This window comes from Acomys russatus, chromosome 21 (assembly GCF_903995435.1).
Source record: "Acomys russatus chromosome 21, mAcoRus1.1, whole genome shotgun sequence".
In the NCBI taxonomy this organism is placed as follows: domain Eukaryota; kingdom Metazoa; phylum Chordata; class Mammalia; order Rodentia; family Muridae; genus Acomys; species Acomys russatus.
This window is the reverse complement of record NC_067157.1, coordinates 26,709,069-26,736,231: the sequence shown is the minus strand read 5'-3', so window position 1 is coordinate 26,736,231 and position 27,163 is coordinate 26,709,069. Positions and strand designations below refer to the sequence as shown.

General features: G+C 40.6%; 1 protein-coding gene across 4 annotated transcripts in view; it reads left to right on the top strand.

Annotated features, from left to right (window-relative positions):
• Ptprk (protein tyrosine phosphatase receptor type K) overlaps positions 1-27,163 on the top strand; it is a 529,549-nt gene that overhangs the window by 98,477 nt on the left and 403,909 nt on the right. For all 4 annotated transcript variants that reach the window (XM_051164144.1, XM_051164142.1, XM_051164141.1 and 1 more), the window contains exon 2: positions 21,619-21,741. In XM_051164144.1, coding sequence (XP_051020101.1) covers positions 21,619-21,741 — 123 coding nt within the window. The remainder of the gene's footprint in view (positions 1-21,618; positions 21,742-27,163) is intronic.

The following is a 27,163-nucleotide window of genomic DNA, read 5'->3' as shown; positions in this document are numbered from 1 at the left end:
GCCACAGAGCCCAAGTGGCGCATGGTCTCCTTGTCTAAGGAAGGATCTTGGATCAGCTGATAGAGTAATTAAAGATTTATAGTTTACAAAGAGAAGATAAACACATGTGATGATTCACTGCCACGTGCTAATTATGTGTTAGCACTGCACACTGCTTGAAGGATTCCATCCATAACTAGACCAGTATCTCCAGTTTCCACATCAGAAGGGCACAATGTGGAAGCCCTGTTTGGCTTTTAAGATTTTTTTTTTTTTTTTAAAGAGGAAAGACATTTTAAGAATGACACTCATCTCACCATTTCTGCAGAGGGTGGAATTTCCCCAAACGCTTGCTACCCTTAGAACCCCTAGCGGAGTCACATGAGACTGTCCCTTTTCTGCTCTTATTCTCCACAGTCCTCTTAATCTGAATTTGGTTTAATAGATTCAATGAGAAGACCAAGTCCTAATGTTTTAGATAACGCCCCCCACCCCACGTTGTTTTCCTTACGGTTCTTTGAGCATCATATAGTAGGATTATGAAACCAACAGCCCTGGTACTCTACTTCCAGTTTACCTGGGACCACTGGCTGCTTATTAGTCAGCAGTTGTATATTTCTCCATTGAAAGGCTTTTGGCAGAGGAGGAGGAGGACAGAGCTCAGAGCTCTTACATGACAGACAGGGTGTATTGGAGATATGCTGGGGTTTGCTAATAATGGTGAAGTGCTTTGCAAACTTGGTAGAGATGTGATTTGTTCAAATCTGTTTTTTTTTTTTTTTTTCACCAAAAAGATTTTATTTTTGGAAACAGTTCATTAGCCAGACCTGCTCCTTTTATTGAATATATGCAATAGTTTTTTCTGTTATTTCTTTTTTTTTTTAAAGCATATTTTATTAGTTTATTCATTTTACTCTTCAAGTCTGTATTGAAGAGATGGATGAGGACAAGGCCACAGTAGACATGGCTTGTCTTATGTGTTGGGTGATATAAACACGTTTTTAATGAGGAGTGTAGTCTCTGGTTCAAACCTTGTTTTTCCAAAGAAGCATTTGTATTCGAAATGTTAAGTAGAGGGCATTTGAATTAACTATCCTTATGTTAAAAAATAGCAGCACTGCGCAGGCTTTTCATCTTCATAACTTAACAATAAATCAAAGTCATGGATTCTAGACTTGGTAAAGATACACTTTTTTTTTTTTTGTCAAGATATGGCATGTTATAGAATGTTATAGAATATAGGCTTTTATCTCTTCTTTTAAAAAGCCTCAATTGATAAACAGGCAAATTTCCCTGCACTGAGCCCTTAACCCCTTCTATTCCCATCTTTGGGTATGGGGAGGAAGAATGCGGCATATTCCGGCAGACAGTGAAACGTAAGCGAGGATCACATGGACAGGGGCCACAAAGACTGTGTCTGGGGGTTAGGGGTGGAAGCAAATTTATGTCTCTTGTCATTTCTGACAGGGTGTGGTGCACTGACTGCTTTTCTTTCTTCCCTGACAGGCGGCAGCTTAAAGGAGGAGGGCTTATTTTGGCTCATAGTGGGAGGGTGCAAGGTGCCATCCATCATGGTGCGGCATGGTGGGGGTGTGAGGGGCATGCTGGTGGGCGTGGCCTGGGCACATGGAGGAGGTGGATGGATCAGGACAGATGGGACAGAGCAGGGCCAGGTTAGAAATGTCAAAGCTCACCTGCCCAGGGGCTTTGCTTCCTCCTGCAAGGCTCCATTTTCAATGTGTCCTCAGTGTCTGGACCACTCCTACCTAATGGGGACCAAGTGCTAAAACACTTGAGTCTGTAGGGGGGATATTTTGGAACTGAACTCTGACACCATGTAAATGAGATTTACTGGGGAGTTCTGATGCTTCCTCAGGAAGAAAAGAGTTCCGCCCTAAAAGTTCATTTCATGTTATTAGAAGTGGGAAATGCAAGGAAGCGGGGTGGGGTGGGGGAGTTGAACAACAAGTTACTATTATGATCAAAGAAGTTTTCTTGTAATTAAGCAAATTAAGATGGAAGGCTGAATTTATTGTCTAATTATTATTAAGTATTTGTTCATGAAGTCAGATGGTTTGTAATGATGATGGGCTCAGAAATAAACTCTAATGATATTCCAGCAAATTAGTTTTCTTGTATTGACGTGATGCTTACCTGTTAATCTCGTTAAATGACTCCCTTGCTTTCCATTAGAACACTACTGTGTTTTGAATTTTATTGCTTACCCTGATGTTTTTTTTTCTATGTGTAAATACTGTCCAAACTTCTCTGGAGCTGTTGATCTGAATACACTCTCCTTGAACAGTGTAGCAAGACTTGCATAATCCACAAGGAGTTTTGTAATTATGTTTGACTTTCTTAACCACCTATGGACGACCTTTATCATGGTTCGTTTTATCCTTGCCATTAAAACTCCCATACTGTCTGCCTTCTCATGTGTGTAGCAAATATCTTTAATCTTGACACATTTGGTAGTGTAAACATTTGCCTAAGAAGAAAAATGGAACTATTTCCCATTGTATATTGGAGTACTATGTAAAAGTTGTAAATATGAATTTTAAATAAAATTCCTCCTTTTTTCTATACATCAGCATGCATATATCTATAGGATATGATTGAATTTTTACATACATGTGAATGCACATATTTGTTGTTTTTATCAGACTGAGAAACCTTGACTCCTGTGAGCAGAAAATAGAAGTGAGAAGAATCTCCCTGTTGAAAGAAAACTAGAAACACACACATATTCACATACATATTCACACACACACACTCACACACACACACACACACACACTCACACACTCACACACTCACCTCTCTCTCTGTTTCTGTCTGTCTCTGTCTCTGTCTCTGTCTCTGTCTCTCTCTCTCTCTCTCTGCTCTCTCTCTCTCCCCTTTCTCTCTACCAAAACAAGCCCTTCCAAAATCCAAGTCCAACCAAGCAGAAGCTATGTACATGTACAAACCCAAACAACAACAAAACAAGCAGTTACCACTTTTGGAATACCTGATTGGCTGAAACTTCCCTAGATTATATGTCTAAACTGTACGTGGATGGATAGTCCCTACCATATCTCCCTTGTGGGGCTATCAGCACCCCAGCTAGTTTTTGTAATTAGATAGACCTTTCAGCCACCCATGTGACAGAGCATCTCGGATTCCAGAGGCCTGAGCTATAAGACCCGTGTTTTCAGTGATCTTTGTACGTGTTAAGTGAAGTGACTTTATCGTATTATGGTAACATTTTATATGAAGCCCAAAATATGAAAATTAATTTTTGGATATGAAGAACCAACTAAATGTTTGTAAATACTGAATGAAAGAACCACCTGCGGTGTCAGACAGGAGATGCGGGATGTAATAAAACCACTTAGGATAGTGTCTTTCTTTTAACAAATTTAATCCTTCTGTGAAGTGTTTGCTTTCTCATTTCTGCATTTACTAAAAGCTTAGAAATGGTGTTATTACTTTACCACACTGGACAGGGCAGTAAAAGAACTAATCTCCTCTAGAAGATGAGGTTTTTATACTAAGTGGGAAAGCAATCCCACTTCTTTCTGATTTCTATTCATCTTTAGAGAATACTAGGTGAATGACAGATGATATCTTTTATCTTTAAATTTTTTTTATCTCTAAGGAAACTCCATTTATGCATACAAGTAAAAAGTTATATGAAGATTAAATTGGATGTCAGAGGCAAGCCAAATAATAAACACTGCAGTGAATGAGGCTCTGGAGTGGCGTCTCCCAGCATCCATTCACTGTGAAGCTTGACCATAAAGGGTCGGTCCCTGGTATGGGGAGGTTGAGGTACCTTTGCTGCCTGGAGATTGGGAGCTGGCTTACCTAAACACTTCACTTCGTGTCTAGTTCTGAAACTAAATTCTAAGAGGTGGAGAAAATGTGGACACTTAATGTGAGTGTTTATTTTACCCAACATCATATAGGGTCTGAGGAGGTCCATAGAGAATTTATTCTGTTTGGTCTTTTTTTTAATAGGTCACTGTTTCTCTAGTTATGACTCAATAGACACCAGAAGCCCAGGATTTGTGGTTTTGTTTTTTTCTCTTAGTGACTAATTAATTTTTATTAGTATTTTCTTTTAAAATCAGGATGGCTAGGTCAGGAAGCAAAGGGAAAAAATCAAGTAGGCATGAGTATGAATGAGAAGAAGCTAAGAGAAACATGGAGCTTCTCTCTCTCTCTCTCTCTCTCTCTCTCTCTCTCTCTCTCTCTCTCTCAAGTGACTCAAAGTGACCTTATTAACCTGGTGTGGTCTTGGTTAGAGCAGAGTGCATACATTGTGCCAGTCTGCTCAGGTTTTTGGATATACTGGGTATGTGACACGAGAAGGGAGGCGTTTGGGGAGATCTGATTTCTCAAAAGTGCCGTGACATTCCACAGGAAGAGCCGTGCATTTTCAGCGTCAGCCTGGAGAAATACCGCGGCTCTCACACAGACCCTGCCCTGTCTTAAGCTGAAGATGGTGGGAAGTGTTGAAGCAGATGCAAAGAGGCCATCTGTCCTGGGACTTTAGAGGACATTCCTCCGCAGGGTGGAGAATCATGCCCATGAAGCTTGAGAACCGTTGCAGCTCTTCACGGGTTACATTCCTTTAAGGAAACGAGCTGGTGCAGAGCCCTGGATGTTGTTGGAGTGGACTTTTGTAGAGAAAGGAATATACAGATATACATTTGCAGTATTTTCTCTGCCCTCTATACAGAAGACAGATGCTTGACAGAGACCGTTGTTGGTTTTCTTTGTACACCTGCTTTGAACTGCGTCAGAAGCCGTGCCTCACTATCACCGGCTTGTCCTGTTTCAGGGAGATACGTAGGTGGTTTAAATACTGTTGTATCCTGAATAGACGCTTTGAGTAAAGTAAATATATGCCTTTTACTGTACAGGAAACACGTTGCTTGCAGATGATCAAATAAACTGGGTTAGAAATACTCATGACACAAAGAGATGCTAAACGAAAGAGACACATATCCTTGCTCTCCTGACAATTTCTTGCTTGGAAATGACATCTCCCAGGGGCTGCCCAAATTCCTGCTGCGGCCATGGAGAGTAGACAGCTGGGTCTCAGCTGCTAAAAACAATCCCAGCCTCCCTCCCCTTTGCTAAGCAAGAAACAGGGCAAAGGGAGTGCAAGTGACTGGTTCCAGCATCTTACTTCAAATTCATGGGTTGTGGGTTTGAGAGGTCAGTGAGGTTGCTGGGTCAACAATGAGCTAGTCTCCACCCAGTGGGAGAGGTTGGAGCTTGCGACTGACCCTTCTTGAAATTGGCCTCCTTTGTGCAAGAGCATATCTTTCTCTAGAGACTGTTCCTGAGTTTGCTGGAAGGCCAGTGGTGTCTGCTGTGGAGTCTGCTGTTTTGGCCTGCTCCAGCCTTGCTTGCCAGCTGGCTTTCTTTTCCAGTTTGATCTTAACTGTTTCCCTTTGAAGCACTTGTTTCCAGCTACTTAAGGGGAGTTTGGAAACGTTGGCTTTGCTGGGCGTTAGACCCTGGCTTGGTGTCTTGCTACCAAAATGACCTTGAACAAGTTGACTTTCTTTGTTTCTTTCACTCTCTCTCTCCTTCCTTCCTTCCTTCTTTCTTTTCCCCCTTCCTCCCTTCACTCCCTTTCTTTCCTCCTCCTCCTCCTTCTTCTTTTTGATATTTCAAGACAGGGTTTCTCTGTTTTAGCTCAGGCTGCCCTGGAACTCACTCTGTAGACCAGGCTGGTTTAGAACTCACAAGAGACCAGCCTGCCTCTGCCTTCTGAGCGCTGGCATAAAGGCATGCGCCACCACTGCCTGGCCCTTAGTTTCTTAACAAGTAAAATAAGAATATGAGACAATACATCTTGTGTGTGTATGGGTTCAAGCACGCACCTGCTTGTCATGGCCAGAGGATCTCTGGCGTCCTTGCACAGTCACTGTGCCTTTTGAAGTAGGCTCTCTCACTGGCCTGACACAAGCCCACAGGCCCACTTGTCTCTCCTAGTGCTGGAATTACAAGGATGTGGTTGGCTGTCTCTACATGAGTTTTGGTGATTCAACTCTGCTTTTTCATGTTTGTAGAGCAAAGCAGGTTACTACCAACTGCGCTATCTTACCAACCCAAGCTCACCATTTTCAGTGTGAAAAATTAATTTCATTCCTTCATATAAAGTGCTTAGATCAGGGTCCAATATGCAGCAGCCACCTTGTGGTCGCTGGCTGTGTGTCATCTCCTGCACCTGCTGTTGCTCCTGGTGCTGTTTGCACCTGTACTGCAGAAATATCTGCTTTGGTGACCTTTTCTGGAACCTTGCAGCTTTCCACTGTTGCTCTTAGCGTGTCTCAAAAATGTCCTCTAAGGGAGGCAGGTGACTCTCCTGTCATTACCCACCACTTTCTTCGCAGCAGAGTAAATAAACACAGAAGGCCCTAATGGAGATGAGCACCAAAGATGAATGGGGGAGCTAATCTGAAATCAGCTGACTTCAGTTAACAGGGCGAGCACTAATATATAGCATATGTCATGTGCTGCCACTGCGCAGACTGCTTAGAAATTCTTACGGATCTGAGTAATTATGCACGGAGAGGAGAAAAGAGCATCATTTAGTGATTATGAATTTGTACTTAGGCGTTCCAATGGCATCGACTGCAAAATTATTGTATTTATTTAGGTCATTAACAAAATGGTTGGCAAACGCATATTTCTAAAGAAGCTGTGGATTTCATAAATATCTGCTGCAAACAGCAAGGGTATGTGATAAGGGGAAGGATTAAGGGAAATTCCAGACAAAATATTAGCACTTAATCTCTCTGCCTGGTGGGACTATATGTGCACTTTTATATGAGAAGTCCCCTGTTGTTTATCTGGTGCTTCCTATATGTGTGAAATATTTTGCGAGTTTTAAAAATAGCTGTTGGCTTTACACTTCATTTGTATTCTGACCAAATATTTTCATTAATCTACTTTGAGATCCACAGAGCCATTCTGTGCCTTGTTTGTGAATTCTAATGCATTTAAGGATCGTAATTATAAGGCTACATTCCAGGTGGCACGTATAGCAATTTGCTCTTGCCTATCTTTGCTCTGAGCTGCCAATAGGTGGAGAGCAGAGCTGACCACGATCTGCATTACAGTGTTCTCAATTTGGGAGTCAAACTTTTAAAATATCCTATCTTAAAGAATACAACATTTTTCCTTTCTTTTTTCCTTTTCTTTCTTCCTTTTTTTTTTTTTTTTTTTTTTTTTTTTGGTTAATGTACAGAGTAATAGGATTTGTTATAACATTATCATGTATATATGATGTGTGTGTGTGTGTGTGTGTGTGTGTGTGTGTGTGTATCTTTGTGTGTTGCTCCTATTTGTTCTCCTCATCTCCCCCCCTTCTACCTCTTTGTAAGTAAGTGTGGGTTACATTATGAATACTAGAGGAATTTTATTTTCAGAAAATTGAAGTAAACTGCGCCTTCAGTAAACCAGTGTATCATCTAAATAAAAGTCATTTTTTTCTACAAAAGTAAAGGCATTGCATTTTCATCTTTAAAATAATTGTGCATATTTATGGAGTACAGAGCAATAATTTGAATATAACTTATATTAATCAAATTAGGACAACCAGCATTTCCTCTTCCTTAAATACATGTGTGTGCTGTGTGCACATGTGTGCATGTGTGTGCGCTCAAGTGTGTGTGTTGGCAATCCTTTTAAAATAAGTATATACTAAATTGCTGTGAACCCTGGCAGAGCACACAGGTGCTCAGCTCTCTCTGTGTTTGGGTATCTGGTATCGGACTTCCTTCCATCTCTTCTCTTTTGGCCACAAATGGCCGTTACTCTACTACACTCCATTTCTGAGGAACTCAACCAGTTTAGCGTGTGCGTGCGAATGAGAACACGCAGCATTTGTTTTCACTTCCTGGCCCATTTCCTTTTGTGTACTCTCGGCCACTCTGCCCATGTCACTACAGCTGATGAGACTGGAGTCTTCTTTGTAGCTGTGTCATAAAATGTTGACTTGTGGCGATCTGTCTCCTCCAGGTCACATTGAAATTTGGAAACCATGTGGCTGTGCCCAATGTCCTGGGTCCTTGTGGGCCTTTACTTTGTAGCTCTCATCTGTCTTTTCTTTAGAGGCTGTGGCTGTGGCTGTGGTTGTACATCTCTGGCCAGAAAGGAAGTTTTGCCACGGAAGGCCCACCCTCACCCAAGTGGAAGGTTGGACAGGGAAACTTGTCTACCACCAGTGATGCAACTTAGAGTAATTCCTTTCCCCCGTGACTCCTACACCTGTGTTTTATAGAACTATAAAGTTTTATTCTTTGACTCACACAACTCTCACCTCACCCTTGGAAGTATAACAAACAGCACTGAGTCTGGCTCGGTTGTCATTCTTAGAGCCTCTAGTGTAGGGTTGCATCTTGTCGTAGCAGCCACACTGGGATGTGTGGACACTTACCAAATCTTCCACTTTTAATTACTTCCAGTGTTTGCTGGAAACTTAACCCTCTATTATGACCAGTATCTCCAGCAAAACATATTCTCTCACCTGTATCATAAGATGCTGACTGCACCTGCAAGACAGATCTTCATAGGAAAGGCAGCCAGTCCCTTTGGGTTATTGAAGAGGGAGAAGGCGATTGGTGAACTACCATGAATGGACAGTACTTATTGTTGGTGTGCAGGGCACATATGTGTATGTGTGTAGTTGAAGTGCAACAGAAGTGCTGTAGAGACACCTAACCCCATTTCACCCGCATCCAGTCTGCACTCTGGTTCTACCTGCGAATGAGGCTTCAAGTGGTCCAAAGTAACCAGAGTGGACGGGTTAGTTCTATTAGATATCAGAATACCTGGAAACTATACTTCAAACCATTCTTGTTTTGATACGTTTGATTTTGGTTGATTTAACGTTGCTGTTGTACTCATCCTGAGCAGTTTCTCATGACATAAAGCATTATCCTTCACAAGCCATGTTTCTCAGTGTGCTAAATACCTACCTGACACAATTGTTGGGTAAAGAGGGATGTTTTTGTGTCACAGGTTCCTGTGATACTTTTTTCGTTTTGCTTCTGCTGTGGTTAAGGATTTCCTACTAGACTTCTGATCTTATTCTCTAATCTGTCGGTCATGTAATCACCAGTTGCTGTGTGTTTTCCTCACATCTGTGTTGCCTTCATCAGTTGCTGATGTTTAGTGTTTGTCTCCCCCTTGACGTATCTATTTATAACACCTCACATTGCAATGAGCCCAGAGTCTGAGGACATCCTCACAGATCAGGTTTGCTGCCATTCCTCTTCAGGTTGGAAGGTGGTCCTGCTGTCTTTGGGTGCCCTTAAAATATGTCTTTTAGTTCAGGGAGTTGGTAGCCCTAACCTTGATTGGGAGAGTTCAGGACAGAATACCCACCAGTATTTATGTAGGGTCTATTTGTGGAAGTAGACCTGTTGGATTAGAGGAACCTAAATCGCAAAGTGCTTGTCACTCTTGTGTTGCTTCTGCAATATGAGTCAGTCCTTCTGCAAGTGACATGCACATGTCCCTTCTTTATGTCATAGGTTTTCCTCATATAAGTAGTAAAGATTTTACACACACACGCACACGCGCGCACACACACGCACACACACATGCACACACACGCACACACGCACGCACGCACACACATGCGCACACACATGCACACACGCACATGCACACACACACATGCACACACACGCGCGTACACACACATGCACACAAATACACGCACACACACACGCACACACACGCACACACACATGCACACACATGCACACACATGCATACATGCACACGCGCACACATGCACACACGCACACGCACACAGGTTTGTTAATATAACTTATGATCATTTTGAAAACATAATTATGTATCAAGATACCCTTGAAAGTATCGCATTGAAATAATATATATTATTTCATTGTTTTTATTTTTTGGAAATTCTGAAGTGCAAGCTCCAGACTGAAGTGGGCAGTGAGGCATGAAAGCCATCATGCTGCACGGTGATGCTAGACTTCAAATGCCACCTCTACAGCATCTGCCTTTCATCTATTATTCAGGTCTTATTTCCCAGCTTCTCCCCTTATATAAGAAATTAAAAAAGAAAAAGAGCAAACACAAAAAAACCCGTGTCTACATTCCATTCTAAAGACAGGTATTTGCCTTTTTTTCAGTAAACCTCTCAATTTGATAAATTTTAGAGCTGGTTATAATGCTTTAGAGCAATTTTTGAGGAGAAAGCTAATTAAATACATTACATTGTGTTGCCCAGTTATCAAACTTGGTGAGATATTTCAAATCTGTATACATTCTCTTGCTCCTGTTCTTGGAGGATCTGCTAGAGATTACAAAACAAGACAAGTAACTTCTTTCTTTTTCCTTCATTTCACAGATATCTTTTCCACACCAACAGTTTCCCCACTATTTTTCTATCATGTAAAGTGCTATATGTTATAATTTTTCCACATATATCAGTAGTAAGGATCATATTTTTCCCAAGTTGGCTGATGCATAACAAACATAATTATGTGTCATATTATGTGACATATTATGTCAAGGCTGTGTCAAGTTTTTAACGTTTTAGGAGTTCTACTGGGGAATTGTCAGAGGCGACTCCTTGTTTCTGATCTTCAGGAGAGCTATCACTCATAAAAGTCTCGAGTGAAGGGATGCAGCTGTAAACTCAGATTTTCCTTCCTCATTTCCCAAATTGCTAGTTATTTTACATTAGGAATTTCACATATACTCAGAGCTTATAGGAATATCAGCCGAGTTTCCTGAGCCGGACCATAAGTTCACAGTAACTTTAGTGAACACTTCTCATGCCACAGAATGTATGGAGAGATTTCAAATAATTGAGTATAGAATTTCTGAGTACTTGGTGAAAATAGAGATAAGAAACTCCAGTCAAATTTTCTTGGCAGGGGTATAGAAATCAGGAAGAAGACGAGCCGGGCAGACCAGTATGGCTTAATTTAACACCAACCTTACTTCGGGTTCTCCTACTTGGCTCTCTCCGTTAAGTTGCAATGGCCTCTTGCACCCAGTGATACTTAAATATCTGTCTGTAGCTGTGTTTTGCTGTTTGGGAGATTTTTATTTTGTGTGTTAGCCCCATCACATATTAACCATACCCACTTGTCTAAAAGAGGACCCGTGTCTCTTATGGGAGTTGTTTGGTTACTCCCACCTGGGAGAAAGCCAGGTTGTCTTTAGGGATGCCTAGAGTGAAGTAATGGACTGCGTGGCGTTCAGCTAATGTATTTGCTAGAGTGATAACGACATGCGGTTTTCTTGTTATAACTCCAGCTAATGGCATAGAAAAACCATATAAGGCTCTACTACTAGGAAGATGTTCTAAGGGCCTTGGGGAGATGACTTGTTGGATAAAATCACGTGCTGCTCAATCATGAGGACCCGGACTCAGATCTCCAGCACCCGTACACAAAGCTGGGCCAGGTCTTGCATTCTCCTATCATGGCAGCACTGTGGATGGACAGGCTTACTGGGGTTTGCTGGGGAAATCATTCTAGCCCAGGCTCAGGACCGACACCGTATCAGAGAAATGAGAGCAAGCAGATGTTCTCTTCTTGCCTCCGTGTATGTGGGGGTATGCACATCTTTCCACCCAGGTGTTTACACACACACACACACACACACACACACACACACACACACACACGAGCCCATTTTAAGAACTATAGACAACACAAATTGGATTGTGTATTTTGCATATGTATATATATATACACACATATATGTATATATCAAGTTTAACATATTTTCATAGAAAAAAATGTTCCATTTTTCATGAAAAATATGGAAAGATAATGCTTTGGCTTTCTTTTGAGATACATACTAGTTGCCTAAATTGGTTTCTAATTTTATAATTATTATCTTACATACTTTTTAAAGTCTTGAGTATTAATATTAAAATGTGATTGGGCTAATTTTAGATGGCTTCTCCAGTCTGATTTAAAATTTGAAAATTCTAGACAGGCTGTTACTTGTCTTCTAGAAGACTGGCTTGGTGGAATTCTGTTTTCCAAGGCTTCAGCCTCTCACAGCCATCCTTTATAGTGAAGGATGGCCCATCACCCATACTTGAGTGGGATCAGGAGCAACTGCAGAGCTAAGCCAGAGCCAGTCTGCTGTGGGTGAAGGAAAACTCACCAGTAATTCCTCCCGAGGAACAAAACAAAGAAAGGCTTAAAGTTGAGCTTGGGCGCTTTCCAGTTTTCCCACAATGTAAACACGGTTTCACTTGGAAATTTTATTTTTCACTACATTTATTCTCAATTTCTTTGTTCAGTGGTTTCCTTCAGGTTGTGTAGCTATCGCTAAGTGCGAAGGATGGGATTTTTGGCTGGAATAGTTAAAAGGCAAAGATGGAGAAACAAATCTAGTTGCACACATTCGCTCATGTTCTTGGCAAAAACAAAACAAAACAAAAAAACCCAAAACCCAAAAAACCTTCATTTCTTATCCAACAGTTAGTGTGACAGCTCTAAGAAATATTGGCAGTACAAAATTTGCCATTATTAAAAAGTTTCTTATTTTAGTCTTTTAAAAAATGATCTCAAAATCTTAGATTCCACGGCTAGACAAAAACTACAGGCAACCAATTCCTGCTGAGAGGGAGAATCAGCCCCCCCAGGGTGAGCCCCCCCAGGGAGAGCCCCCCACCCCCATCGGGTTATATAGTGTCAGGTGGTCAGCCACACATACAACAGACATGAACTCAGCAGGGTGCATTTATTTATTTGTCTATATGCGTATACATATAAGAATAATAAGGAAAAAGAGACTATCAATTTGAGAGTCAGAGGTATGGGCAGGGTTGGTGGGTGAGAACTTGGGAGGGCCTAGAGAGAGGAAAGGGAAGGGGAGGGGAAGTGATCTAATTAAATTTTAATAAAAAAATGTAAAAATCATTAAAAAAAACAACACAACTTGTTTGCGTACATTATGGGAGAGATGAAACATGAAGCTTGCAAGCCAACAGGGCAGTGCTATGTTACTTAACCCACCCTATTTAAATACAGTGACTTTATATTTAAATACAGTGAAATTACTAGCCAGACAGACTTTTATAGCTATGGGATGTATTAGTTACTCTTTAAAAAGTTGCTATGGTCCCAATACCAGACAAGAAGCAACCTCAGAAGAGGAGGGTTTGTTTCAACTTCACTGGAGGTGGTACCTTCCATCATGGAAGTCAGGTGTTGCAGCTGGGACATGAAGCAGCTGGTCCCATTATATCGGTAGCTGGAGAACAGAGAGAGGAATGCCAGCATGCAGCCCACTTTTCCAGTGAGTCTTCCCACCTCGGCAAACCCAGAAACTCCTTCACTGACCTTTCCAGAAGTTTGTCTTCTAGGTGGTACCTTATCTTGTAAGTTGACAGTATTAACCATTAGGTACCCGCTAGGCAATAAGGGTGCTCTCCTCTTTGTGGCATCAAGCAAGGAGTGAGTGACTTTAACATGGGACAGTTCAAAGCTTTTTCTTCAGAGGATATTGGGCACTTATTGTCATGATCAGCTTGATTCCTATCCTTTACTTTGTGCTCTCTCTCTCTCTGTCTTTCTCTGTCTCTCCCCCTCCCTCCCTCTCTCTCTCTCTCCCTCTCTCCTTCCTTCCTTCCTTCCTTCCTTCCTTTCTTTCTTTCTTAATTTTTGCTTAAAGATTTATTCATTTTAATTTTATGTGTTTGGCTGTGTATGTATGTATGTATGTATGTATGTATGTATGTATGTATGTGTAACATATGTAAGCTTGGTGCCCAAGGAAGCCAGAAGAAGGCTTCAGATCCCCTAAAACTGAACTTACAGAAAGATGTGAGGCAGCATGTGGGTGGGTACTGGGAATCGAACTCTGGTACCAAGCCTCTGCTTTGAACTGCTCTAGCTCCTCTTCTATGCTTCTGCCTCTCGTACCATGAGTGAGTTTTATTTATTTACTTTTCTGTTCTATGGTACCTTTGTATTAGTATGTTCCTTTACCCTCCCACCCCCTTTTGTTACCTTGAGGAAGGATCTCATGTAGTCCAGGCTGACCTCAAAGTCACTTCAAAGCCAAAACTGCTATTGACCTTCTGGATTTTCCATTTCTACCTCCAAGATGCTGGGATTAGAGGCTTGCACTAACACACTTTAATAAAACTCTTTTCATCTGTGAAGTGATTTCTAAAGCTATGTAATCATCCGTTAGCTTCATCTTGAGATTAGGAGAAGTTACACGCAGAGCACTAGGGCTCCCTGTATTTCAGTGGTACACATGTCCACAGACATAAGCAAGGCCATGCCATAAAATTCCTTCTGTAGTTCTGCTATCTTTAGGGTAGTGGTTATTTTATTTCTCTCTTAGCACCCTCAGTGTTTGACCTATGACAAATGGGTTGGTTTTCGATTCCATCGCTAGTTTAACTTCCTGATGTTGCCACTGCTACCCATTTATGTGAAAATAAGCTTTCAACCAGGCTAAGTTCTAAGTAGTCTTAAGACTATTTCTGATGAGAGTGAGCTAAGCCATGGACTAGTGAACTTTAGCCCAGGGACCATATCCAGCCTGCCACCTGCTTTAGGGAATGTGCTATTCCAGTGTGGTCATGCGACCTATTGGTTTTGTTTGTTTGTTTGTTTTTTTTTTTTCTGTTTAGCTGCTTTCTTGCTACAGTTACAAGAACCGCGTCCCTGGAACAGAATTTAAACAAAACCTGAAGTGTTTCCTAACTGCCTTTGCATAGATAGACTTTTGTCACTCCTGATTTAAGTCACATGCTTGAAAACACGCACGATAACTGTTCAGAGAAAGCTGACTGTGTAGACACCTCTCTCTAGTCCTTCTGGGCTAATTAAGTTGAAAGATGTTTATTTTTATTTAAGATTTAGCTGTTAATGATCTGTGTAGGGTCAAAACTGTATAGCCCACATGTAAACTGGAAAACGGCCCAGGGATATACAAAGGGTGTACTTTATAGAAATTTACTAGGTGTAAGTACCTTCACACGGGAGGATTTGGACTATTCCGCACACCATTGTGTGGTAGTTATCACTGTGTTGATATGAACGGGGAGTAAATTGAAGCTCAGAAAATTAAAATAATAAAGCCATGCATGAACTTAGTGACATTCCATGCTGCGTCCAGATTCATGCGCTCTTCCATCACCTAAGCCTATGCCAGGCTTAACAATTCCTTAAGTCTCATTGACTGAGGTGTAGGGTATTTGAATGTTACTTCTTTGAAGAGAAGTCCGGGTGTGTAGCTGAGCTTCTTACTCCATTCTGGTTTATTCAGTCTTACTGAAGGATGCTTATGCAGCCAAAGGATAGAATTTGCTTTGAATCCCAGACAATTTAAATAAGAAGTCTTACTAGCTACATAATAATAGATTGTACATATTAAACATGTATTTTCAGTTAGAGGTGGGACTCCAGGGAGGCACAATTTGATAATCAATGGGTTTGTTTGAAATGAGGTCTTTTCTCATCAATAAGAGTTACTCCTACCTACACATAAATGGTGGCTTTTAACTCAAAGGAAGCATGTTAGGACTTTCTTTCCCTTTTCAAGGCACTGGGTTCAGATGGTTTTTTCCTATACTAATTAATTGCAAGCAGCACAAAGGGTTTTTTTTTTCAGAGTCTAGGTTGATTAGCTTTTTTAAAAAACTCTCATTTATAGATTTTCTAATTTTTTTCTTTTATCTACTAAAGTCCTCAGCGGCACTGAATTAAAATGACATATTATGATTCATTCATTCTCCCCTACGGACATAAATTCTATGTAAGTATTTGAATATTTGTTGTGTGAGCATTTTAGATTTTGGACATGAATTGAGGAATAAATATTCCTTGTCTTTAGAGCTGACATAGACACACAGTACCTGGGCATTGAGCAGCCCTGTCAGTTCTTATTTTGTACCTTCAGCGTTCCCCAAAGTGTGGAGTTAACAGGAAACAGAAATCTATTAAGACATTCTAGCATTTTTCAGAGGAATGTTATCTAAAAGCCATTTCTCTGCTTTTCCCAATAAGATATTTTTTCTGGGAATAAAGATCTGCTCCTATCAACTGGAACATCGGTCACGAATAACAAGTCATTTTTTATCCTTCAGAACTATTTTGGTGAGGTATACTGGCTTCTTTGGGCATTTTGACTTCATACCAGTGAGCTTGTATTGTAATTCCTTTCTTTATATCTAATTTTTTTGGTTATTTTAATTGTGCGTCTCTTTGTGAGTATATTCACACAAGCATAGCTGAGGCCCTGGATCCCTTGAGAGCTGGGGTCATATGCATCTGTGACCCCCCTGACCTTGGATTCTTGCTTGCTATAGCACTATATGCTCTTAATCACTGCACCATCTCTCCTGCCCCTTATATTGTGATTTCTAATTAACATACTTAAAGGGGACCTATTCAAAGCTTGCTTAATTTACTACTGTCTGCGGTCTGAATTTGCATGCTGTATTAGTTTATCTCTTAAAAACAAATGAAGAAACAATCATTTGAAGTAGACTGCCACCTAGGTGAACAAATCTGTAGATTATTGCTTAGTTCACAGCTGGTGAAGGTTGATTTTTCTAATTCTCTGAGAATCATCATATGGTTACACTGAGGACACTGTATCTCCCAACATGCATCCCATGACTTTCCCTGTGCTCTCTTAAAGGGATATAGTTTTCTCCCATGCTTTAATCTAGCAAGAGAGCTTCCCACGTTGACAGCTAAATGGAGCTTGTCCCATGGTAGCAGTGAGAACAGTGAGCGAGAATTCTGTTTGTTTCCTGCATTTATACTCACTCAGGAAATGATGAACAGCTGAGTGCCCTGGAAGGAAGAATGGGAAAGATTCTGCTACTGTGTCTTTTCAGAGCCTACCCATCACACATTATGCCGAGTGAGCTGCCTGGGCCTTAATGACTGCATATTTTTCCCTGCCTCAAAATTAACCAGAAGACATAGCTTAGCTAGTACAGTACTTGCATTCTGCCCACGTTTCTATGCTCAGGGCCATGGACACAGGATATGTTGACGCAGCCCTGTAATCCCTGAACTGGGCAAGTGGGGGCAAGAGGATTCAGAAGTCAAGGTCATTCTTAGCCTAGGCTACATGAGACCCTGTTTCAAAACACCAGCAGAACCAACCAATGAAACAATAATAACAAAGCAAAAAGCAAGAAAAGAAAACAAAAACATACATCAAGTTTGGCTTTAGAGAGGATTTGGGTTTTGAAAAAGTGCTTTTGCATCTACATCTATCTATCTATCTATCTATCTATCTATCTATCTATCTACCCATCTATCTACTATCCGTCCATCCATCCATCCATCCATCCATCCATCCATCCACTCATCTATCATCTATTTGTAGAGAGAAAGAGAGTGTGTGTATAAAATTTGGGGGGAGTTGGTTTTGTCATTTTATGTACGTTGCTGAATTGATTTTGGGTCGTTATGCTTGGCAGCAAGTACCCTCACATTTTAAGACATCTTACTGACTTCAAAAGAGTTTTAATATAACTAATTTTTCTTATATTTAGAAGGGGGTCTCTGTTCCATGTTCTCTCATGCAAATACTTTTTTTTTTTTTTTTTTTTTTTTTTTTTTTTTTTTTGTGGTTTTTCGAGACAGGGTCTCTCTGTGTTAGCTTTGGCTGTCCTGGACTCGCTTTGTAGACCAGGCTGGCCTTGAACTCACATGATCTGCCTGCCTCTGCCTCCGAGTGCTGGGATTAAAGACGTGCGCCACCAAACAAATGCTCAGGAGTCCTTCCAAGAAAGGCCCACGAGACTCCATGCAAGCCAGAGGGACCATCAGCAATCATTGCTTGGTGGGGAGGGGCAGTTACTTCATTGTGTAGTCACAGACAACTCGTCCTTTCTTCACTGAAAAACTTTTCCCACTCATGATTGGGCAAGTAACATTAATTAAATTTAGTGGGCGACATGTGAACTGAACAGGACGTAGAAGGAACGTCTTTGTGAAAGGAGGACTCGTTGAGGAAAAAGATGCCAGAGGGGGAAGGGAGTTGAAGAAGGGAAGTGGTGGGTCAAAATCATTGAAATTTATTATATAGATGTATCAAACTGAAGAAGACTCTCTAAAATCTAGATATTTAAACATTGAGACAAAACGTAGGTAGATAGGTGTGTGTGTGTGTGTGTGTGTGTGTGTGTGTGTGTGTGTGTGTGTGTGTGTTATGCTAATCCTTTAGTTATATGGCTAAATTCCCAAGGAATATGTATGCCTAATAGTCAATATCATGGTAAGTTCCATATAAAGAGGTGGATCATAATTGATTGCTAAGTGACTTCAAACTGCTTTTGGCTGTGCATTTCTAATACTCTGCATCTCCACAATCCTACCGCTCTAATGAGCTTTACTGTAGCACTCAACTGTTGGAGAACTCTAGAGACCCATCCTTGCACAGCTCTGTTAATTTTGAGACAGCCTCACTACTATGTAGCCTTGGCTAGTCTGGAACTCATCGTGTAGACCAGGCTGTCCTTGAACTCTGCCTCCTAAGTGTCAGGACTAAAGGTGTGTGCCACCACATGCCTAGGGACAAGTTTCTCTTAAACACAGTGTTTCAGGAACACGTGTTTGGAGGATCATCTCATAGAAGCCTCTGCTGACACTGAGATCTGTCAATAGGAATATGGTATGGTAGAATTTGCTTGGGATCTATGCTTAATGAAGATGAACTTAATGGTAGAATATTTATCTAGTATATACAAGACCCTAGCAAGCCCACCTTGTCCCCTGCCTCCTCCCCTCCCCCAAAACACCTAACAAAATGACAAGAGGTGTGCCGTATGCGTATGTGTTGTAGGCTGGAAACATACTGCTGCCTCAGTTTATCTCATTCCCTTTTCATACTCCATGGGGCTGTTGGATGTATCATTTTCTCAGTGTGCCTCTGGATAAAATCTTTTTAACAGTTTCAGTGCAATTGTAGACTGATGTCTATCTTCGTTTTATGGCATCTGAAACCTTTTGCACTAAGTTGTTTCTTCTTACCCCTCTGTGCTCGTCACAGTTGTTATTTAGAAGTGATATTGGGCTCCTGTCATTGCCATGTTCTTTATGCTTACATTGTCTTCTCTTCTTTATTCCTGTTTGAAATCTAATTTTCCATGCATTGTTTTCCTTCTTTTCTCAGTAAGAAGAAGCAAGACATAGGAAAAGGCTTTAGTGAATATCTCAGTTGAGATGGAAGAGGTGGTTCTTAGTAAAAGGATAGCACTTCTCTGGGACTTGGGGTTGGACTTCTTTCTAAATGTATATATTCACTTTACATCCAGATCAAAGCCCTTTCCCTCCTCCCCTCCCGGTCCCACCCTCCCACTCTCTTCCCCCTAGACCTCCCTCTGCTTTCTTAGGATATCCGTCCTTCCTTAGGTGAAATCTGGCACAGTGAGTGTAGCCTGTTCTTTTGGCTTCTTTGGAATTTTGATCACCTTGTTATCACTTGCGTCGTTCTGTTCCATTCACCAGCCTTGAGTTATTACTATTGCGTTCTATTTCGTGCCCTCCACATTTCCCCATCGCTTCCCTGGTCCTTAATAATTTTGGGCTAGAAACTCCCCTTACAGAAATGAGTGCGAGAATGTGCTAGCACAGGTTGACAAATGGGCGTTCCATGTGTTAAATAGCCTTGTGGTAACTCTTGGATTAGAACTAATTGTAGAGTAGAGACTTGAAGATTTGTCTTCAAGGATTTTTTTTTCTTACCATGCAAATCAAGCTGATCAGTCAATGGCTTCAAGATCCTTATGGCACACCTCTAATATAGTGGTGACATGCAATGTTGACCCATTTATTTTGTAAAGCTACTCCTCCTGTTAGTGTTAACCGGAACGCTGGAGTCTAAAATTAACCATGTCTATGAAGGGCAAAAATTACAGCCATTTGTCTTCCAAATGAGCCAATGTGATTTCCACTGAGAGTTTAAATTTATATACAGAGGGCTCCCAGACCTGTGTAAAGGGTAATGGGGCCCCTGCAGGCATATATTGCCACACCGTAAGTATTTTTGGGTTTGTGATAGTGAACTGTATTTGTGAGAAAAACTTTTCCTTGGCAATAAAAGGATGCATTTCCTCGCAACCTCTTTTTGTAGGCTTTAAATGAATTAAATGAATTTTAATGGAAAAGTACGTCATCTTTCATGCAGTGAAGGTCATTTTAAGCACATTTAAAAGACAATGCTATATGTTCCATCTGTTGGGCTCTGAGTTATAGTGAAGGAGTGCTGTAATCAGAAGAGAGACTCGAGAATCCCCACAGTACATTCTGCCTTTGAGCAAGTTTTGGAGTTGTGGTCGTCTGTGTCCTTCACAGTTTTATCTGTGATGTTGCTGTTCTCTGTCATTGCTGAAGACTGTGTCTTTCACTCATACCCAAAGTGACAAACTTTCGATGAGGAGCGTGAGGAGAATTTAAGGGGTTCTGAAGTTTGCCACCTGTTATTTGTTATTGCTTGCCTTCGAATTCCCCAAGTTTCTCCACACAGATCTCCATGGAAACTAAACAAATGAGCCACTTGAATGGAGACAGGTTATTGGTTTTTCTCATTAAAGTCACTGCTAGATTTTCATTAGCTGTAATCCATTCTTGTTCCCCCCCCCCCCACAAGATTAGACATACAGGCCACTTCCTATTTTCCTGACTTGAGTAAACGGAGTAAGTTGACTTGTGTGTACCCCCGTAGATGGGCTGAGAAGCCCGTGTAATCATTTTCCTTTGGCTGTACAGTCACATCTGGAAGTAAAGCCAGGGGGGCTGTGCGATGATGACCCCTGTGAAGAGGAAGAGGCTACTGGCACTCTAAAGTCTCAGGTCATTCAGCAAAGCCGAAGCCTGGTGTGCTTGTAGACTAATCTGGCCCATTTTGTGTCTCAGTTTCCCTCACTTTAAAATCATACTGTGTTTGAAAATAATCTAAAATAATGTTGAGAAAACCCTACCCCAGACCTCAGGTACTATTTAGATCTGGGAAGCTTGTTCTATTGTGTTTGCTTTAGTAGACATCATCTTTCTTTCTTTCTTTCCCTTTCTTTCTCTCCCTCTTTCTTTCTTTCTTTCTTTTTTTTTTTTTGAGGCAGGGTTTCTCTGTGTAACCCTTGCTGTCCTGGAACTTGTTCTGTAGACCCGCCTGGCCTTGAACTCACAGGTTCGCCCACTTCTCCCTCCCAAGTGCTGCAATTAAATATCTACACCACCACCGCTCACCTCATAGGCATCTTTTAATTCAAAGGATTGGTAAGGCTTAAATATGAACTTCACTGTTTTGAACTTGCATCACAGAGAGCATTTTTGTGCTTCCTACCCCTTTTCCAGGAACGCTGCTAACAGTGTTTAAGTTGTAGTTTTATAAACTGAAGGAACAAACCTCATCATATATACTTTTGGAAAATAATTCAAAATTTCAGCTTTCCTTTTGGGACTCTGACAAGGACCCTGTTCTGAGGTTTCTGTTTACATTAATTTTTTTAAAAGAGAGTGGTAATCAACAGGAGTGTCATTGACAGTATCACAAGTGTCACTCTAGCATTTGCTTCTTCTGTGCTTTTCTTCCATGGAGAAAAGGTGTGTAGATTATAACCATGTTTCCCCTTTCCCGTTCTAGGTGGCTGTACCTTTGATGACGGGCCCGGGGCCTGCGACTACCACCAGGACTTATACGATGACTTTGAGTGGGTCCATGTCAGTGCGCAGGAACCCCACTACCTGCCGCCGGAAATGCCTCAGGGTAAGTTGCATTCCTTAGTCGGGGGCTGGGAAACAGTTTCAGAATGAACACGGGTTTCTTAATTTATATGTAACAAGAGCAGTTTGTTCTGCTAAACTTATTTATTGGTCTATTTGGTCCCATCTAAAAATCTTAAAGTATTCTTTCCCTCTCTTTTACTAACACTATGTATTCCCTCCTCTGTGCTCCAAGAGTTCTTATTACATCTTTCTTTTGGCTTTGCAAAAAATAAATAAATAAATAAATGAATAAATAAAGTAACTTTGTACACATTAGGGTTTTGTCTTTTGTTTTGTTTTTGTCCCGTAGTAAGAGGTCAGAATGACAAAGTAAAACTAGGAAAAAGGAAAAACAAAAGAAAAAAAAACCCAGAACAAACAAAATTTGTACAAAAATATATTAAACATGAGATTAAATTATTTGGAATCTCTTTGGTCATATCTCCCAGGTGTGATCTATTTACATTGTAGGGAAGGACTTGCTAGTCTGTGAGCAGGAGATGAGTGGTCTCCTCCTCCCACAGGACAGGAGCATGCCAGTCTCCACAGAGAGGTGCCATGGACAGAAAGGAACTGGAAATGGTTTCTGAGTAGATTTTGTAGAAATAGGGCAAAGACCTGTTTTTTATTCACCTAGAACCTGTTATAGGTACTGAATTTTTGATTTTATAAGGTAAGTGTATTATCTGATTACTTAAGACAGGACATCATTTTTTCTGTGATTTATGGAAAGCACATCAAGATAGCATACCAATATATAGTTTTGTTTTAATACAAAATGAGACCAGTGCTTCTTTCAGCTCTACGTAATAATTTGGAACTAATTTTAACTTATGTGTTTAGTAATACCTATTAATTACAGAAATCAGAAACAAAATTTAAAGCACTGTTCATAAGAGAACAATTGATATTAGAAAGAAGCAAGTAATTAGGCATAAATCATGTATGTGTAAAAGATAATATCTTTTTATTATGCTGTAAATCATACAACTGATCCTGATTTCCTACTAGTAATTTCTTGTGATGATTCATTTCATTATTTAATTACAATTACATAAAAGTAGCTCAAATAGATTTTTTTTTCTACAAATTCAGAGTGACCTTCATAATGGACCATGAGATTAGACATCATCAGTGGAAGTGCAAATATCAATTTCCGTGATAGATTAAAAAAAAACCTTGCTAGTTAACGTGGTTCCTAAACACAAAAGGAAAAAGCACTGATGATGATCACAAGAATGTGACAAGCACTAGAAGCAAATACGTGAAACCCAAACCATAGAGTTAAGTGACCGTTGTGACTAAATACAGTGAGGATGTTCTTTGGAAGTATTTTGTATAGTTCTGTTCTCTCACGCATGCGAGGAGTCTGCCTTTTCTTCTGTGTGGTAGCTTTCCCTGGCTGAGTAGGTGAATGGTTCTTTTGAGGCTAGACTAAGGCATTGTTTTCTTTGTGGAAGAACACATCCATGTGGAGTCATTAGTTGGCATGCGTGGTTTTTACGCTTGACCCTGACAATAACTTCATTTTGTGTGTTGGGTTGCAGTATTTTTGAATATAAATTATTATTCTGCCTCATTTTGGTGAACGGACGTGCAGTACGTTTTCACTTGAGTATACCCAGTGGCATATTTAGACTAAATTTTTCATGTAATATTAAAAAGGTGGGCTGGAATGCACACATTTTGACTGTTTATCATCAGAGAATAATCAGAAAGACGTTGATTTATGGAAATGTTGCCATTAGTAATTGCTATTGATGGTGGGTAATGAGGACAGAAGAGAATGTGCAGACGACCTTGCTGGCTCACCTTTTATACAATTACTTAATCATCGGTTACAGTAAGGATGATATGCACCGAAAATGAAAGTGTTTGAAATTCAGTCATATCCTCCAATTAATAGCACATTAAATAATTAATCATGCAAAGAAGGGAAAAGGTCACGAACACTTTATTTATTATTTATTTTTTGCAGACTGTAACTATGTTTGGTCTGAGGACAGTGAGGGAGGCACTGTGTGTATTAGTTTTTTATTCACCTGTTTTATATGCATGTGGTTTAACATGCACATGTAGGTTTGTGCATGTGGGAGCAAGAGGATAATCTTCAATGCTGTTTTCAGGGACCATCCATTTTGGTTTTTTATACAGCATCTTCAATTGGCCTGGAGCTTGCAAGGCTGCTCACCTGGCTGGCCAAGTGGGTCCTCGTTTTAAGTGCCTCAGCCGCATTCAACTCCCCCCCTTTCTCTCTCTTCTTCTCCCTCTCTCCCCCTCCCTTCCTTTCTCCTTTCTTCCTTTCTTCCTTCCTTCCTTCCTTCCTTCCTTCCTTCCTTCTTTTCTGTAATCCTTGGTTTGGGAGTTAGAAGCAAGGTTCTCATACTTGAATGGCGAGTACCTTACTAACTTAATTATCTCCCTAGCCCTATTCAGTTATTTTTATGAGGTATTTTTGTTTTCTATTTTCCTCCTGATATTCTTTTAAGGAGCTGATTGAGCATTATTAATCTGCACATTTATTGGCCAAGAGGACACATTAGACTTACTAAGTTTTCATGACCTGTTCCAGAGAATTGGCTCAGCTGTCAAGAGTACCTTTTTTTTCTTTTTAAAGAAGCCTAGGGTTCCATCCCCAGCACCCATACCTCACAATGGCCTATAACACCAGTTCCTGGGGGATCTGATGCCCTCTTCTGATCTCCATGTGCACCAGACATGCACTTAGTATACACACAGAGATATGTGTGTAAACCATTCACATGCATTGAATAAATAAATAAATACATGTTTTTAATGACCCATTATTTTTTTCACTCAAATAGGTAGACTTGCTTACTTTATTTACTGAAGACACATAAATAGAAACAAAACAACCAAGTAATCCCAAGCATCTTGGCTTTCTGTCACAGGAGGTCTGTCTGTCTGTCTGTCTGAAGCAGACAGCATTGAACCCTCTGTGGTACTTTGACATTGTTAAATATTGACTTTTTATTGGCCTTTAGAAGCTTAAAAAAAAAAACAGAAATGGTGAAGAAACAGTTTGGAATACTAAGGGAAGAGTAATGAGTAACAAGCAGTTCTTAGCTTGTTAATTGTCAGTAATGATGGCATAAAAGGACCACTAAATGTTTGAAAATAGCCTGCGAAAGAAGGAATGCTTCAAAAAACGAGTCCCATAGCCAAAAGTCCTATGAACGCAGGAGAAGCTGCTCTCCAGTGAATGGCCAAGTAAAGCTGTAATGAGACACTGCTGCACCCCCTGACACCAGGTGTTTCTGAGACGAATATAAAACAAAAGGAAGCGTCTCAGGCTACTGTAGACTCCAAGTCTGCATAGCCCCTTTGTACTGCCTAGTGGGCAGCTGACCCATTCTTGGATAGCAGCCCAGAAGGACTGAGCACACGTGTTCATTCAAAGAACTTGCGAGCGTACACAGCATCAACTTTCTTAATAGTTCCAAGATGAAAACAGCCTGCTTCCCTGTCATTATTAGCACAGTGTACTAAAGCTCGGGAGTGAGTTCATTTAGTGAAATAAATATCACGCCACGATGTGAGGGAATTGGCTCATGCCCTAAGTAGCAATATTGATGGATTTCATAAACATCATCAGGGAATGAAATCACACACAAGAGCAAGTGCTGTATTGAACCTCGACAGATTTCAAAAATAGGCAAACTGATGAGTTAGAGGTCCGTGTGCTAGTGCTTGTGGGAGGGCACTGGGAGGAGGCATGGAAGAGATGCCCGGGTGCTTGATTCAGTGGTAGACTCTGTCTCATTGAACTAAGGTGGAATATGGTAGAAAACAACACTGGGCGTCTTTCTATGGCTTCTGCTGAGGCACCCTCCATGCCTAATACACCATACAAACACACCATACATTAAATACATAAAAGGTTTTATTTATAATTTGAGAAGGTTTTCCTGTCTTCTTAAAGAAAGCAACTGGATAAAAAATTTTGTTTCTTAAACATTGTAATGAGAAATTTGAATGTGGTGTGAGGATTGTAATTATTCAGCAAATTTTTGCACTCATCAGTCTATCATCTATTTTTGACATGTTTAAATGACAGTTCTTGTTAGAGGAGCTTCACTACTTGTTCCTTCTTGCTCGTCTGACTAAGGTCACAGCCTTCCTTAACGAAGCCCGTAACATCAATGTCTTGAAGACAAACTACAGAGCATGCCGGTGAGGGACAGAACTAGACATTGGTCCATAACCGTGCACACGTTTATGTGTCCAGTCTTGATAGTCAGATATTCTTTCATGCTTACGACCGCATGAAATGAGTTTATTTGCTCGTCTGACTCTCTGTTCTGTTCTAGATGTGAGAGTGAGAGATGTGGCTGACGTGTCAATACGTTTGTCTTTCACTGAAATTGTAACCGATTTTTCTTTTGAACATGGTTCTCTGGAATGATTAATTGAATTTTACTTTAGAGTCTCTAAAGTACCCATCTGACAGTATTTAAAATCATGACTACATTAGATTCTACCTCCAACTTGCTTCTTTCCACTCCCACTAATATAAATCATTGCATGGCGCTATTAGTTTAAATTGCACATACTGTATGTTATAAAAAAATAAAAACTCTTTTTCGGATTAACTGGAAGATTGAAGGCGGAAACCATTTCTCTGTCTTGTAAAATGTAGTGAAGTGTGACTCAGTAGTTTATGACTTTAAAATTTAGGGAACAGATGAGATTATATAGGAGAGGAAGAGATGGGAACAGTATTAAGAAATGAGCCTTGTATTAACTTGTTGCTTCTAAAACTGAGCTTTTGTTTTCTTTGATTTGAACATGTTTTATTAGCCAGGTTGTAAACAATGCCTGCTTTCTTCAAGTACTTACTTGGGGAGCCTCTCTCTGCTTGCATGTTCCGCAGGAACATGCTCATGCGTCACTGGGTTCGGTACTTTCTTCTACTGGTATGATGTAGTGAAAATGGAAACTTTGATGTCTACAATTTAATACATGGCAGCATTTACAGGGAGCTTAAATTCTGTACCTAATGATCCTAGTCTGTCATTACTCCACATTTATCAAGGCAGCCACTGTGAGGAACACTTAAGTGGCCTAAGGGTCTAAGGCAAAGTTTGAAACTGGTTTTTCGAACTCAAACCCTTTCGTATGTGCATCTCTGAGACAAGATGCCTGAGTTTCATTATACTAGGTCACGCGCCCCCAACCCCCGTATGTGTGTGCCTCTCTCTCTCTTTCGTGTGTGTGTGTGTGTGTGTGTGTGCCTCTCTCTCTCTTTCATGTGTGTGTGTGTGTGTGCCTCTCTCTCTCTTTTGTGTGTGTGTGTATGTGTGTGTGTGTGTGTGTGTGTGTGTGTGTGTGTGTGTGTATGCTTAGCTGTGTACTGGCATGTGTGTGAAGGTCAGAGGTCCAAGGATAGCCTTGACTGAAAC